The sequence below is a fragment of the Ovis canadensis genome, chromosome 1, assembly GCF_042477335.2.
Source record: "Ovis canadensis isolate MfBH-ARS-UI-01 breed Bighorn chromosome 1, ARS-UI_OviCan_v2, whole genome shotgun sequence".
Taxonomy (NCBI): domain Eukaryota; kingdom Metazoa; phylum Chordata; class Mammalia; order Artiodactyla; family Bovidae; genus Ovis; species Ovis canadensis.
The window spans coordinates 205,098,549-205,112,275 of record NC_091245.1 but is presented as its reverse complement, the minus strand read 5'-3'; the positions used below and the strand labels follow the sequence as shown (position 1 = coordinate 205,112,275).

The 13,727-nt window shown below is 38.6% G+C and overlaps 1 protein-coding gene across 1 annotated transcript in view; it reads right to left on the bottom strand.

The window, feature by feature from the left end:
- EHHADH (enoyl-CoA hydratase and 3-hydroxyacyl CoA dehydrogenase) overlaps positions 1–13,727 on the bottom strand; it is a 68,163-nt gene that overhangs the window by 30,516 nt on the left and 23,920 nt on the right. Inside the window, exons 3-4 of the mRNA XM_069558648.1 lie at positions 12,933–13,105; positions 5,926–6,037 (exon numbers count right to left, since the gene is read on the bottom strand). Coding sequence (XP_069414749.1) covers positions 5,926–6,037; positions 12,933–13,105 — 285 coding nt within the window. The remainder of the gene's footprint in view (positions 1–5,925; positions 6,038–12,932; positions 13,106–13,727) is intronic.

Below are 13,727 nucleotides of genomic sequence, written 5' to 3'. Positions count from 1 at the left end.
TGTATCAATTACTGTATAAATTATACATTAGATTGCCAGGAGAAATATCAATAACCTCAGATATGCAGATGACACCACCCTTATGGCAGAAAGTGAAGAAAAACTAAAAAGCCTCTTGATGAAAGTGAAAGAGGAGAGTGAAGCTCAACGTTCAGAAAACTAAGATCACGGCATCTGGTCCCATCACTTCATGGGAAATAGATGGGGAAACAGTGGAGACAGTGTCAGACTTTATTTTTTGGGCTCCAAAATCACTGCAGATGGTGACTGCAGCCATGAAATTAAAAGACGCTTACTCCTTGGAAGGAAAGTTATGACCAACCTAGATAGCATATTCAAAAGCAGAGACATTACTTTGACAACAAAGGTCCATCTAGTCAAGGCTATGGTTTTTCCAGTAGTCATGTATGGATGTGAGAGCTGGACTGTGAAGAAAGCTGAGCGCCGAAGAATTGATGCTTTTGAACTGTGGTGTTGGAGAAGACTCTTGAGAGTCCCTTGGACTGCAAGGAGATCCAACCAGTCCATTCTGAAGGAGATCAGCCCTGGGTGTTCTTTGGAAGGAATGATGCTAAAGCTGAAACTCCAGTACTTTGGCCACCTCATGAGAAGAGTTGACTCATTAGAAAAGACTCTGATACTGGGAGGGATTGGGGGCAGGAGGAGAAGGGAATGATAGAGGATGAGATGGCTGGATGGCATCACTGACTCGATGGATATGAGTTTGAGTGAACTCCGGGTGTTGGTGATGGACAGGGAGGCCTGGTGTGCTGCAATTCATGGGGTTGCAAAGAGTCGGACATGACTGAGAGATTGAACTGAACTGAACTGAATGATATATTAGTAATAATATAGACTCACGTTATTTTCTAATTTGGACTGTGTGCACAGTTCTGTATTGTGGTTTCTGTGTCAAAGCACAAGTGTTCTGATTGGCAGTTCTCAAAATTTTTAGTCTTGAGACCCCTTTGTACTACTAAAAATTATGGAATACTCTAAAGAGCCTTTGTATATGTGGGTTATTTCTATCAACATTTACTATATTAGAAATTATAACTGAGAACTTTAGAAATGTGCCCTTTATTAAATCACTTTAAAATAATCATGATAGACCTATTACATATAAACATAAATAATTTTATGTACATAATCCTATTTTAAGAATTTAGTAAGAAGAGTGTCATTGTTTTACATTTTTAAAAATTTCTTTAATTTCTGGCTTAATAGAAGATAGCTGGTTTTCATTTCTGCTTCTTCATTCAATCCGTTTTGATACCACATGGCATAAAATAACCTCTTATTATTACAAAAACAGTGCTGACTTCAAGGACTGCCTCCCCTCCAGTCCCCTGTACCCCACACAATGGTCTTAGGTACACCTAGGAGTCTGTGGGTCACACTTTAACAACTCCTGATTTGGACCACATTTAAAGACCATGTAGCATCTTATATATGAATCCATACAATTAGAATTTATTTGTGGCTGGTGTGATTTTAGCTACTTTGAGGGTAACCTTTTGTTGTATTTTGTTTTTATCCTTTGGAAGCTTGCAGGATTCTATTTCCTGAAAGTTTAAAACCTTTATCAAAACACAAGGCATTGACATTTCATCAGATTTTTCAGGAAAATGGTGTGTCTGTTAAAATACAATCTCTGATTCTTTTATGTATCTGAAGAGTTTCTTCCCTTTTTCCCTTTGATTATTGCTTCTCCCATTTTTGCTTGTGCTCTGGAAGTGTTTATTATTCGTCGCAGAGACCTCTATTAGAGACCTTCCATGTCTGCTGCCTTCATTTACATTTCATGTATCTTTTAAAAAAATTCTTCTGAATTCTATAAGTGGGTCTCTATCCTCCATGTTGCTGATTCAGTAGTCTGTTCTATTGCATCCTTTTTTCAATGCTTCAAAAATTATTTTGGCTAACATATTGATTTTAAACAGGTTTTTTATTTAATAAATAATATATTTTCTTTTCTAATTCAGAATATTGTGAGTTTGCTAACCTTTTTCTTTAATCTGTTTCAACAGACTCACATTTATGTTTCATTTTTCTAATGTCATAGAATATTTTCATAGATTTTAGGTTGAGTGTTAAAGGTTTTGTCTGTTAGTTTGTCTTAGTCATGAAATAATGTTTGCTCATATGTATTACTGGTGACTGGGAGCCATGGGCACTAAAACTTGCCCTTAACATCCTGTTTGAATACAGAGAAAACCCACCTGGACCTAACTAAATCTGAAAGGCTGGCAGGATATAGATGTCACTTGCAATTTCTTCCCCAGTACCCTGGGTGCGCTTCAGTGACCAAGGGAGATGGGACCTAGAAAACAACAGCAGAAGGAAGGGCAAGGCACTTGGAGTTCTCCACATCTGAATGGATGGAAAACATCAGGGAGGAACTGCAATGTGCCCAAGCACATCTTTTGTGGTTACTGCTAAAGATTCAGTTGTTTTCAGATGGCATTTTAGGGAAATTGTGGAGAAGCGGCAGTTGTTGTAATCGATCCACTTTTCCAGAATTACCTCCTTCATGGTTTTCAGAAGAAAAGGTTAGCTATTTACTCATTAATTTAATCTAAATTTATTTACATATTAATTTCCTACAGGGCAGTGCCTACAAAGCTGGTGTTTTTCCCCATTAACATCAGTAGGGAATCTTCAACTTCCAGTAACAACTTTTTTTTAGCATCCTTTCTCAGGAAAAAGTGTTTTCCAGAAGCAAGACATCAGGAATCTAAAATAGGTCAGCAAACTGTGCTCCTTCCAGAGGCTCGGAGAGAGAATCCATTTCCTTGGCTTTTCTAGTCTCTGAAGGCTGCCCACATTTATTCTTCTCTTCCTCCATCTTCAAAGCCAATTTGTACCATCTTCTTTCCTCTCTGACCTCTCTCCTTCCACTTCTGAGGGCCCTTGAGATAAGCTGGGCCCACCTAGAAAATCCAGAATAATCTCACATCTTAAGATTCTTAATTTAATCATATTTGCAAGGTCCCTTTTGAATGTAAGGTAATATATTCACAAGTTCTAGGGATTAGGATGTGGACATCTTGGAGAGGGGCATTGTTATGCCTACCACAGTTACTATTTATAAAATATCTCCTAGGTGACAGGTACTCTAGCAGAAGCATGTCATGTAATTTCATTATTCCTTAGAACAACTATGTGGTTGTTTTACTGATGAAAAAACAAAGACCAAGATGAGTTCAGACAATCTTGCTTCTAAATTCCAGGCCAGTCTATCCAACTGTCTTACTTGACATCTCCACTTGGATGTCAAACTTCACACGTCCAAAACTAAGCTCTTGCATTTCTTCCCTACAACCTGTTCTACAAGCAGAAATCCCCATCTTGGTAATGGCACCATCCTTCCAGCTGCTCAAGCCATTTAAATCATTCTTCTCTCCCCTTTCTCTCACCTCTACATTTGATATGTCACAAAATCCTGGTTGGCTCAAAATATATCCAGAATTTGACCGTGTCTCATCATTTACATTGTTACCACTCAGGTCTACATTTCCATCATGACTCCCTTGGATTATTAAAGCACCCTTCTAACCAGTCTTCCTATTTCTGCCCTAACCTCCCATCAGTATAGTTTCAGTAGCCAGAGTGATCTTGTAAAACACATAAGTGACAGCATGTTACTCTTTTGCTCAAAACACTCCAACGCTTTTCTACCTCATTCGGCAGAAAAGTCAAAGTTCTCTCTATAATTTTCAAGGCCCTATAGGATGTGACTTCACCCGCAACTACTCTTTCCCTTACTCACCTCACTCTAGCTTCATTGACCTTCTTGCTGTTCTTTGAAATTTCCAAGTAAGCCTTACCTCAAGGGCTTGGTATTTGCTATTTTCTCCATGTGAAATATCTTCCACTAGATATTGGTGAAACAAGCTTCCTCCATCCTTCAGGTCTTCACTCACGTTCATTTTGTAGGAAAGCCTTTCCTAGCTATCCTACCTATAAAATTTTACCCACCCCCAGCCTATCATTTCACATTTCCCTTTTCTGCTTTATGTTTTCTCCTCAGCGCTTGTCTCCATCTAATCGACCAGATATACTACTTACATAATAGGTAGCCGTGGCATTTAGTAAGAGTACACAGCATGGTAGCTGGTCACCAAAGTGATCTGCCGTGTGTTTGACCTCTGGGTATTTAAGCTCCCCTCACAAGCTGAATAGGAAAGACTCGGATAATCAATAAGATAATTCAGAAAAGATGGCATGGAACTCCAAAGCTAGGTCATAGAAGACACTGCAGTCTTTGCCTTGCTCCCTCTTGGACCAGTTACTCTAGAGGAAGCCAGCTTCCATGTTGTGAGGGGATACAGGAAACTCTAGGGAGAGGCCTCCATGGAAAGAAAATGAAGCCTTCTGCCACAGTCAACAGGAACCAGCCATCCATGTGACTCAGCCATCCCAGGAATAGATCTTCCAGCCCCATTCAACTTTTCAGATGACTGTGGCCCCAGTCAGTGTCTCGGCTACAATCTCAAGAGAACCCTTGAGCAAGAACTCAGCTAAGCTGTTCCAAAATAACTGACCCACAGAAACAAGGGGAGAAAAAACACTGCCAATCAAACCATGACTCCAGGGAATGTAAGCAGCATCTTGAGCTCAAAGATGCAGATACCACTGTGCATTTTTGAACAGATGAAATATAATAATGATAATTATTCTTATTGTTGCTATTTTCTATATGTAATCTCTATAAGGGCAGGAGTTTTGGTAAGTCTGATTTGCTGCTATAGGTCCACTGCCTGCAACAGAGCCCAGCACATGAGAAAAAAATTAAACAGCTATTGCATGAGTAAATAAAACTGAATTTGTACAAAGCATACATGTTCATATGTAGCACAGCTGGGATTCAAGCTCAGGTCTTTAATTCTAAAGCGTGTGCTCTTTTTATTGCCTGTTCCTTGGGATACAGTCTGTTATCAAGATGTTCATCTTATTTTTACTCAATCCTCCTCTTTTACTAGCAAGTCAGATGTAGGAATAATAATGTATAGCTAACATGTATTACCATGTCTAGGACTGTTCTAAGCACACTGTATTCATTAATGCATCTGATCTTCATCATATCACCACATGGTAGGCACTGCTGTTACATACATTTATGAGGAAACTAAGGCACAGAGAGGTAAAGTGATTGACCCCAGGTCTCACATTATTTCTGTTTGGAATAAACACTGATGCATGCACTATCTTCCAACCTTACTTCAACTGGAAATATCTTTTATGTCTTTTAATATGTGGTAAATGCAGGGTCTCTTAGGGCTTCTTTGGTGGCTCAGCTGGTAAAGAATCTGCCTGCAATGCAGGAGACCCTGGTTCAATTCCTGGGTTGGGAAGATCCATTGGAGAAGGGATAGGTTACCCACCCCAAGATTCCTGGACTTCCCTGTGGTTCAGCTGGTAAAAAATCCACTTGCAATGTGGGAGAAATGTTTTCTAGTGTTGCATTGTTCACATTCTCTACTGAAAGATTACAACTTCTATTTGAGGCTAATATCTTCACACCTGGGAAATGAAAAATTCAGTCATTTCCAAACTAAAACTTGAAATCTTTCCTTGGAAATTCTAGTTTTAATTCTTGTTGTATATTATGATTTCTGAGTAAGATCTGAATATAATGCACCCTATGCAAAAGCAGTGTCTATGAGTAGACTCTTAAATGTGATTAGGGCTTTGTATATACTCTCATCTAAAAGGTACACATATTCGCTCCTCATGGTAACTTTTGAGAAGCTCTCAGGAAAGATATTATTTCCATTTTACAGATAAGAAAACTGACATCAAAGAAGTTAAAGTATCCTCTTAACATTACATGGGTAGAAGACTATCAAGCCAGAATGTTTCTAAATCCTTGTCTATTTCCTCACATTGATCCAGGCTGCCATTGGCAGAGTTAGTACTCACCTGAGATAATCAAGTCAAGTGCAGCAGGCACTCCAACAAGTCTGGGGAGAAGCTGGGTTCCTCTTGCACCAGGAAGGATTCCTAGTGTGACTTCTGGGAAGCCAACCTGAGCCTATCAAAGATTGAAGGCATAAAGGTCGTTAGAATGAGATGCTACATTCAGAGTCAAGCCAAGCATTCCCTTGGGTTTCTCACACCCTCAAAAACATTGTTGCACAGAATTCAGTGAAGGTTTCTACAGAGGAAATCAATGTATACCCGCTCTTTTAATTAACAGCATAAACAGAACTGTGCCATCACTAAGTCTTCATGTTGAAACACATCCCTAGCTCCTCATACATTTTTTTCTCTGACTCTATTATGACCTGTCTCAGCCAACCCAAATAATAATCTCCAGAAACAGCTCTATGGAGCCCTGAAAGAGCCAAGCAGCCAAGAAATTACAAAGACAATCCAAAAATTGGGAGAGAATATTTTCTAATCATATGTCTGGAATATATAAAGAACTTTTAAAACTCAATAATAAAAACATAAATGATCCAATTAACATGAGCAAAGCATCTGAACAGACATTTCTCCAATAAGATACAAATGGCTAACAAGCACATGAAAAGATGTGCAATATCATTAGCCATCAGGGAAATACAAATCAAAACTACAAGATACCACTTCATAACCACTAGGATGGCTGGCATTAAAAAAAAGACAGACAGTAACAAGTTTTAGAGAGGATGTGGAGAACATAAAACTCTCATACATTGCTTGCGGAAATGTAAAATGCCACAGTCACTTTGGAAAACAATTTGGCAGTTTCTCAAAGATTAACCATAGAGTTTCCATATAGCTATATAAGATCATGGTATATAATCCCATCACTTCAAGGCTAATAGATAGGGGAAAAGTGGAAACAGTGGTAGATATTATTCTCTTGGGCTCCAAAATAACTGCAGATGGTGACTTCAGCCATGAAATTAAAAAACACTTGCTCCTTGGAAGAAAAGCTATGACAAACCTAGACTGTGTATTAAAAAGCAGAGACATCACTTTGCCTACAAAGATTCAACTAGTCAGAGATGTGGTTTTTTCAGTAGTCATGTACAGATGTGAGAGTTGGACCATAAAGAAAGATGAGCTCTGAAGAACTAATGCTTTCAAACTGTGGTGCTGGAGAAGACTCTTGAGAGTCTCTTGGACAGCAAGGAGATCAAACCAGTCAATCCTAAAGGAAATCAACCCTAAATATTCATTAAAAGGACTGATGCTGAAGTTGAGGCTTCAATACTTTGGCCAACTGATATGAAGAGCCAATTTATTGCAAAAGACCCCGATACTGGGAAAGATTGAGGGCAGGAGAAGAAGTGGGTGACAGAGGATGAGAAGGCTGGATGACATCACTGATTCAATGGACATGAGTTTGAGCAAACTCTGGGAGATAGTGAAGGACAGAGAAGCCTGGTGTGCTGCAATCCACAGGGTCACAAAGAGTCAGATACGACTTAGCAACTGAACAACAACAACCCAGATATTCCACTCCTATATACATAACCGAAAGAAATGAAAACATGCCCACAAAAAACACTTGTGCGAAAATTTTCATAGCATTATTGTTTATAAATCCAAGAAAGGAGAAACTATCCAAATGCCCATCAAGTAATGAATGGCTAAAGAAAATATGGTATATCCATAAAAAGAAATATTCAGTCATTGGAAGGAATGAAATACTAATGACATGCTACAATGAAAAAAATAATGCTGAATGGAAAGAAACAGACACAATATACTATATGGTTCCATTTTCATGAAATGTTTAGAATAGGCAAATCCATATAGACAGAAAATAGATTAGTGGTTGCTAGGACTGGGGGAGAGGGAAATGGTGGGTTACTCCTAAACGGTGTGAAGTTTCTTTGGGGGGCAATGAAATATTCTAAAGTCAGTTGTAGTAAACACTGCATAACTCTGTGAATATACTAATATACTATTGTACTGTACATTTTAATTGAGTGAATTATATGGTATATGAATTATATCTAAGTGAAGCTATTATAGAAAAGAAGGTAGGAAGGAAGGAAAGAAGAAAGGTAGGAAGAAAGAAAGTCAGGCAGCAATCTCAATTCAGATGAGAGGGTGAGCTTGAGAGCTTAATCACACGACTTTCCTAGTCTTAAAAGAGGCCAAAGCTCTGTTAGTCATTTCCCAGGTATAAGGATGGGAGGAGGAGGGTACTTAAATACAGACCACCATTTATCCAAGTTGTGATGCCAACAGCTCCAATATACCTGGAATGTTTGAGTCTCTCTCACATGAGGCTTTCCTAGCTGTTAATCACCATTTTCCCCACCACTGGTCATCCCCCTTCCCTGACTTATTATTGCTTGTAACTTAGATCTGCATTCAGTGTTCAGAAGGTCATGATATAAGGAACACAGAAAAAGGAACACAAGATATGTGTCTTTATTTATGCATGTGTGCATGCTAAGTTACTTCAGTCATATCTCTTTTTGACCCCATGGACTATAGCCTGCCAGGCTCCTCTGTCCATGAGATTCTCTAGGCACGAATACTGGAGTGGGTTGCCATCCCCTTCTCCAAGGGATCTTCCTGACCCAGGGATCAAACCTGAGTCTTAAAGCTCCTGCATTGCAGGCAGATTCTTTTACCTCTGAGCCACCAGGGAAGCTCATCTTTATTTATAAGTTTCATTAAAAAAAATTAAAACAAAGGGAAAAGGTTAAATAAATTATGATGAATCTATTAATACAAGACAGGAATCATATAACCATTTAAAATATTTTTAAGAAATATTTCCAATAAGATTAACAGTAAATTTCTCATCAGAAACTATGGAGGCCAGAAGGTAGTGGGGTGACATGTCTGAAGTACTGAAAGAAAAATACTGTCAACTAATAATTCTACTTCCAACAAAATTAGTCTTTAAAAATGAAAGCAAATTAAGACATTTTTCAGATAAATAAAAACTGAATTTGTTGCTAGCAGATCTACCATACAAGAAATCCTTCAGCATAAAATGAAAAGACACTAGATGGTAACTTAAATCCACATGAAAGAATAAAGAATACTGTTAAAGGGTAATTATATGGGTAAATATAAAAGACAGTATTAATGTAATTAATTTTTTGCTTGTAATTCCTCTTTTTTCTTATCTGATCCAAAAGACCATTACATTAAGCAATAATAATATATTTATGCATATGGGCATGCAATGTATAATGATATAATTTGTGACAATAACAATATAAAGCAAGTGTGCAACAGAATTGTAAGGGAGCAAGTTTTTTGCATACTATTGAACCTAAGTTAGTATGAATCTGAACTGCTGCTGCTGCTGCTAAGTCGCTTCAGTCGTGTCTGACTCTGTGCAACCCCATAGACAGCAGCCCACCAGGCTCCCCCATCCCTGGGATTCTCCAGGCAAGAACACTGGAGTGGGTTGCCATTTCCTTCTCCAATGCGTGATAGTGAAGTCACTCAGTGGTGTCCAACTCTCAGCGACCCCATGGACTGCAGCCTACCAGGCTCCTCCGGAGGTCCATGGGACTTTCCAGGCAAGAGTACTGGAGTGGGGTGCCATTGCCTTCTCCGATGAATCTGAACTAGTTTATTGCAAATTAAGATGTTAATTATAATCCCTAGGGCAATCACCACTAAGAAAATAACTAAAAAATATACAGTAAAAGAAACGATAAGAGAATTTATCCATTTATCCATTACCAGAACTTATCCATTTAATACAAAGAAAGTATTAATGGAGAAATTGAAGAATTAAAAGAAATACAAGATGTAGAAAACAAACAGGAAAGTGGCCAAAGTCCTTCCTCATCCATAATTATGTTAAATGTAAATAAATGGTAGACATTGGTAGAATGGATAAAAAATATATAATAATAATTTAAATATGGTATTAGTAGAAAATAGAATACAATAAAATTCCATTTTTTTTAAAGAAAGGTTGCAAAGAAAAATAAATATAAGAAAAAATGTTACACAGGAAAAGGATCAGAATGAAAAAAGATAAAATGTTAGTAGCAGTTATTTCTGAACTGTGAGTTTATGGTGACTTTAATATAAAGATGACTTTATTGTATTTTATAGTCTATTACAATGATGAATATTACCTTTATTATCAGAAAATATATCACTTATAAAAATATTACTATTGTAAGGCAGGCATCACAAACTTCAATCTATATGTCTAATAACCTAAATTAAATCTATTTTCAGAAATAAATGGATTTATTAGTTGTGTGCTATTTTCAATAGGAACTTGTCTTCTTCAGTTCAGTTCAGTTCAGTTCAGTCGCTCAGTCGTGTCCAACTCTTTGCGATCCCATGAATCGCAGCACACCAGGCCTCCCTGTCCATCAACAACTCCCAGAGTTCACTCAAACTCACGTCCACTGAGTCAGTGATGCCATCCAGCCATCTCATCCTGGGTCGTCCCCTTCTCCTCCTGCCTCCAATCCCTCCCAGCATCAAAGTCTTTTCCAATGAGTCAACTCTTCGCATGAGGTGGCCAAAGTATTGGAGTTTCAGCTTTAGCATCATTCCTTCCAAAGAAATCCCAGGGCTGATCTCCTTCAGAATGGATTGGTTGGATCTCCTTGCAGTCCAAGGGACTCTCAAGAGTCTTCTCCAACACCACAGTTCACAAGCATCAATTCTTCGGCTCTCAGCCTTCTTCACAGTCCAACTCTCACATCCATACATGACTACTGGAAAAACCATAGCCTTGACTAGACGGACCCTTGTTGTCAAAGTAATGTCTCTGCTTTTGAATATGCTATCTAGGATGGTCATAACTTTCCTTCCAAGGAATATGAGTCTTTTAATTTCATGGCTGCATTCACCATCTGCAGTGATTTTGGAGCCCCCCAAAATAAAGTCTGACACTGTTTCCACTGTTTCCCCATCTATTTCCCATGAAGTGATGGGACCGGATGCCATAATCTTCATTTTCTGAATGTTGAGCTTTAGGCCAACTTTTTCACTCTCCTCTTTCACTTTCATCAAGAGGCTCTTTAGTTCCTCTTCACTTTCTGCCATAAGGGTGGTATCATCTGCATATCTGAGGTTATTGGTATTTCTCCGGGCAATCTTGATTCCAGCTTGTGTTTCTTCCACCCCAACATTTCTCATGATGTACTCTGCATAGATGTTAAATAAGCAGGGTGACAATATACAGCCTTGACATACTCCTTTTCCTATTTGGAACCAGTCTGTTGTTCCATGTCCAGTTCTAACTGTTGCTTCCTCACCTGCATACAAATTTCTCAAGAGGCAGGTTAGGTGGTCTGGTATTCCCATCTCTGTTAGAATTTTCCACAGTTGATTGTGATCCACACAGTCAAAGGCTTTGGCATAGTCAATAAAGCAGAAATAGATGTTTTTCTGGAACTCTCTTGCTTTTTCCATGATCCAGCAGATGTTGGCAATTTGATCTCTGGTTCCTCTGCCTTTTCAAAAACCAGCTTGAACATCAGGGAGTTCACAGTTCACGTATTGCTGAAGACTGGCTTGGAGAATTTTGAGCATTACTTTACTAGCATGTGAGATGAGTGCAATTGTGCAGTAGTTTGAACATTCTTTGGCATTGCCCTTCTTTGGAACTGGAATATAAACTGACCTTTTCCAGTCCTGTGGCCACTGCTGAGTTTTCCAAATTTTCTGACATATTGAGTGCAGCACTTTCACAGCATCATCTTTCAGGATTTGAAATAGCTCAACTGGAATTCCATCACCTCCACTAGCTTTGTTCATAGTGATGCTTTCCAAGGCCCACTTGACTTCACTTTCCAGGATGTCTGGCTCTAGATTAGTGATCACACCATCGTGATTGTCTGGGTCGTGAAGATCTTTTTTGTACAGTTCTTCCATGTATTCTTGCCACCTCTTCTTAATATCTTCTGCTTCTGTTAGGTCCATACTATTTCTGTCCTTTATCGAGCCCATCTTTGCATGATATGTTCCCTTGGTATCTCTAATTTTCTTGAAGAGATCTCTAGTCTTTCCCATTCTGTTCTTTTCCTCTATTTATTTGCATTGATCACTGAAGAAGGCTTTCTTATCTCTTGTTGCTATTCTTTGGAACTCTGCATTCAGATGCTTATATCTTTCCTTTTCTCCTTTGCTTTTCACCTCTCTTCTTTTCACAGCTATTTGTAAGGCCTCTCCAGACAGCCATTTTGCTTTTTTGCATTTCTTTTCCATGGGGATGGTCTTGATCCCTGTCTCCTGTACAATGTCATGAACCTCATTCCATAATTCATCAGGCACTCTATCTATCAGATCTAGGCCCTTAAATCTATTTCTCACTTCCACTGTATAATCATAAGGGATTTGATTTAGGTCATCCCTGAATGGTCTAGCGGTTTTCCCTACTTTCTTCAATTTAAGTCTGAATTTGGTAATAAGGAGTTCAGGATCTGAGCCACAGTAAGCTCCTGGTCTTGTTTTTGTTGACTATATAGAGCTTCTCCATCTTCGGCAAAGAATATAATCAGTCTGATTTCGGTGTTGACCATCTGGTGATATCCTGAAGTACTAATAATTATGAGACCACAAAACTGAAATGTTTGAGATAGGAAATGAAAATTTAAATAGACATGCATACTCAGAAGTTACGCCCAAATATTTACGTCATACTGTACAAGCATGGCTTAGTGAAATTTGATGTGGGCAATAGCACTGTACAGGAGTTCCCCTTTATCTAGTGGTTCACAGGGAGGGCCAAGGGTTAGTGAAGGGTCAGTTACAGGCTCAGGATAGCAGCTATTTATCAACTAGATTCGACATAATTCAACATTTCAACAACCAGTACCACTATACTGGTATATAACAGCTGAACACCAGTGCTAGAAATATCTGAGAGTTATCAACCAGTAAGCTAACCATCTACAGTGATCACCTCTGATGCTTATGACAACATTTAATGCTTGCTTTAAAGAAAAGCTCCCTACATAAATTCCTATATGGATCCCCTCTCTTACCTCTGCATGGGCAATTCTATAGTGACAGCCCAGGGCCAGCTCCAGTCCCCCTCCTAAAGCCACCTTTTGGATAGCTGCCACCACAGGCTTCTTGTTTCTCTGTATTTCATCTACTATGTCTCCCAGTTGTATGTCAAAGCTCTTATGAACTTTGAATTCTCCAATATCAGCACCTAAGAACACAGAGAAAAGGAAAAAAGAAAGTTGAGGAAGGCTTTGCTATTTAACAATAGACTATCAGATAGCACTTAAGGAATCTCAGATCTCTTTGGATTCCTGAAACACTTTATTCTTCGGCTGCAGACGCAGTAAAGCAACAAGTAGCCTGAAAAATGTAGAGTGATATGAAAGTCATTAAATATTTACCAGAAGTCCTGTAATCTAAAATCTGTTTTTCCATATGATAGTAATAACTCTACCTTCAGAAAAATTTGAAAGTTCAGAGAAAGGAAGCAAAGATTCTGAGATTGAGTTAGCCCCTCCTCATTTTCGGCATGATATTGCTCACCAACTCTTTTCACAGCCATTTAGACCTGTATCTTTTTTAAGGGTGTCAGTTATTACAATATAAAACCTCGTAAAATGCACAGATTTGTGAGTTATATGTTGATCGACCAGCTTAGAATTATGTTTTTCTGATAGACTCTTTTGCAATCAATGAAAGTAACATTTACTGGTTTTCTTAGTTACGAAAATAATACTCATTATAAAGCGACTTCCCCTATGATTCAACAAGTAAAAATTCTGCCTGCAGTGCAGGAGACACAGGAGATGCAGGTTGGATCCCTGGATCAG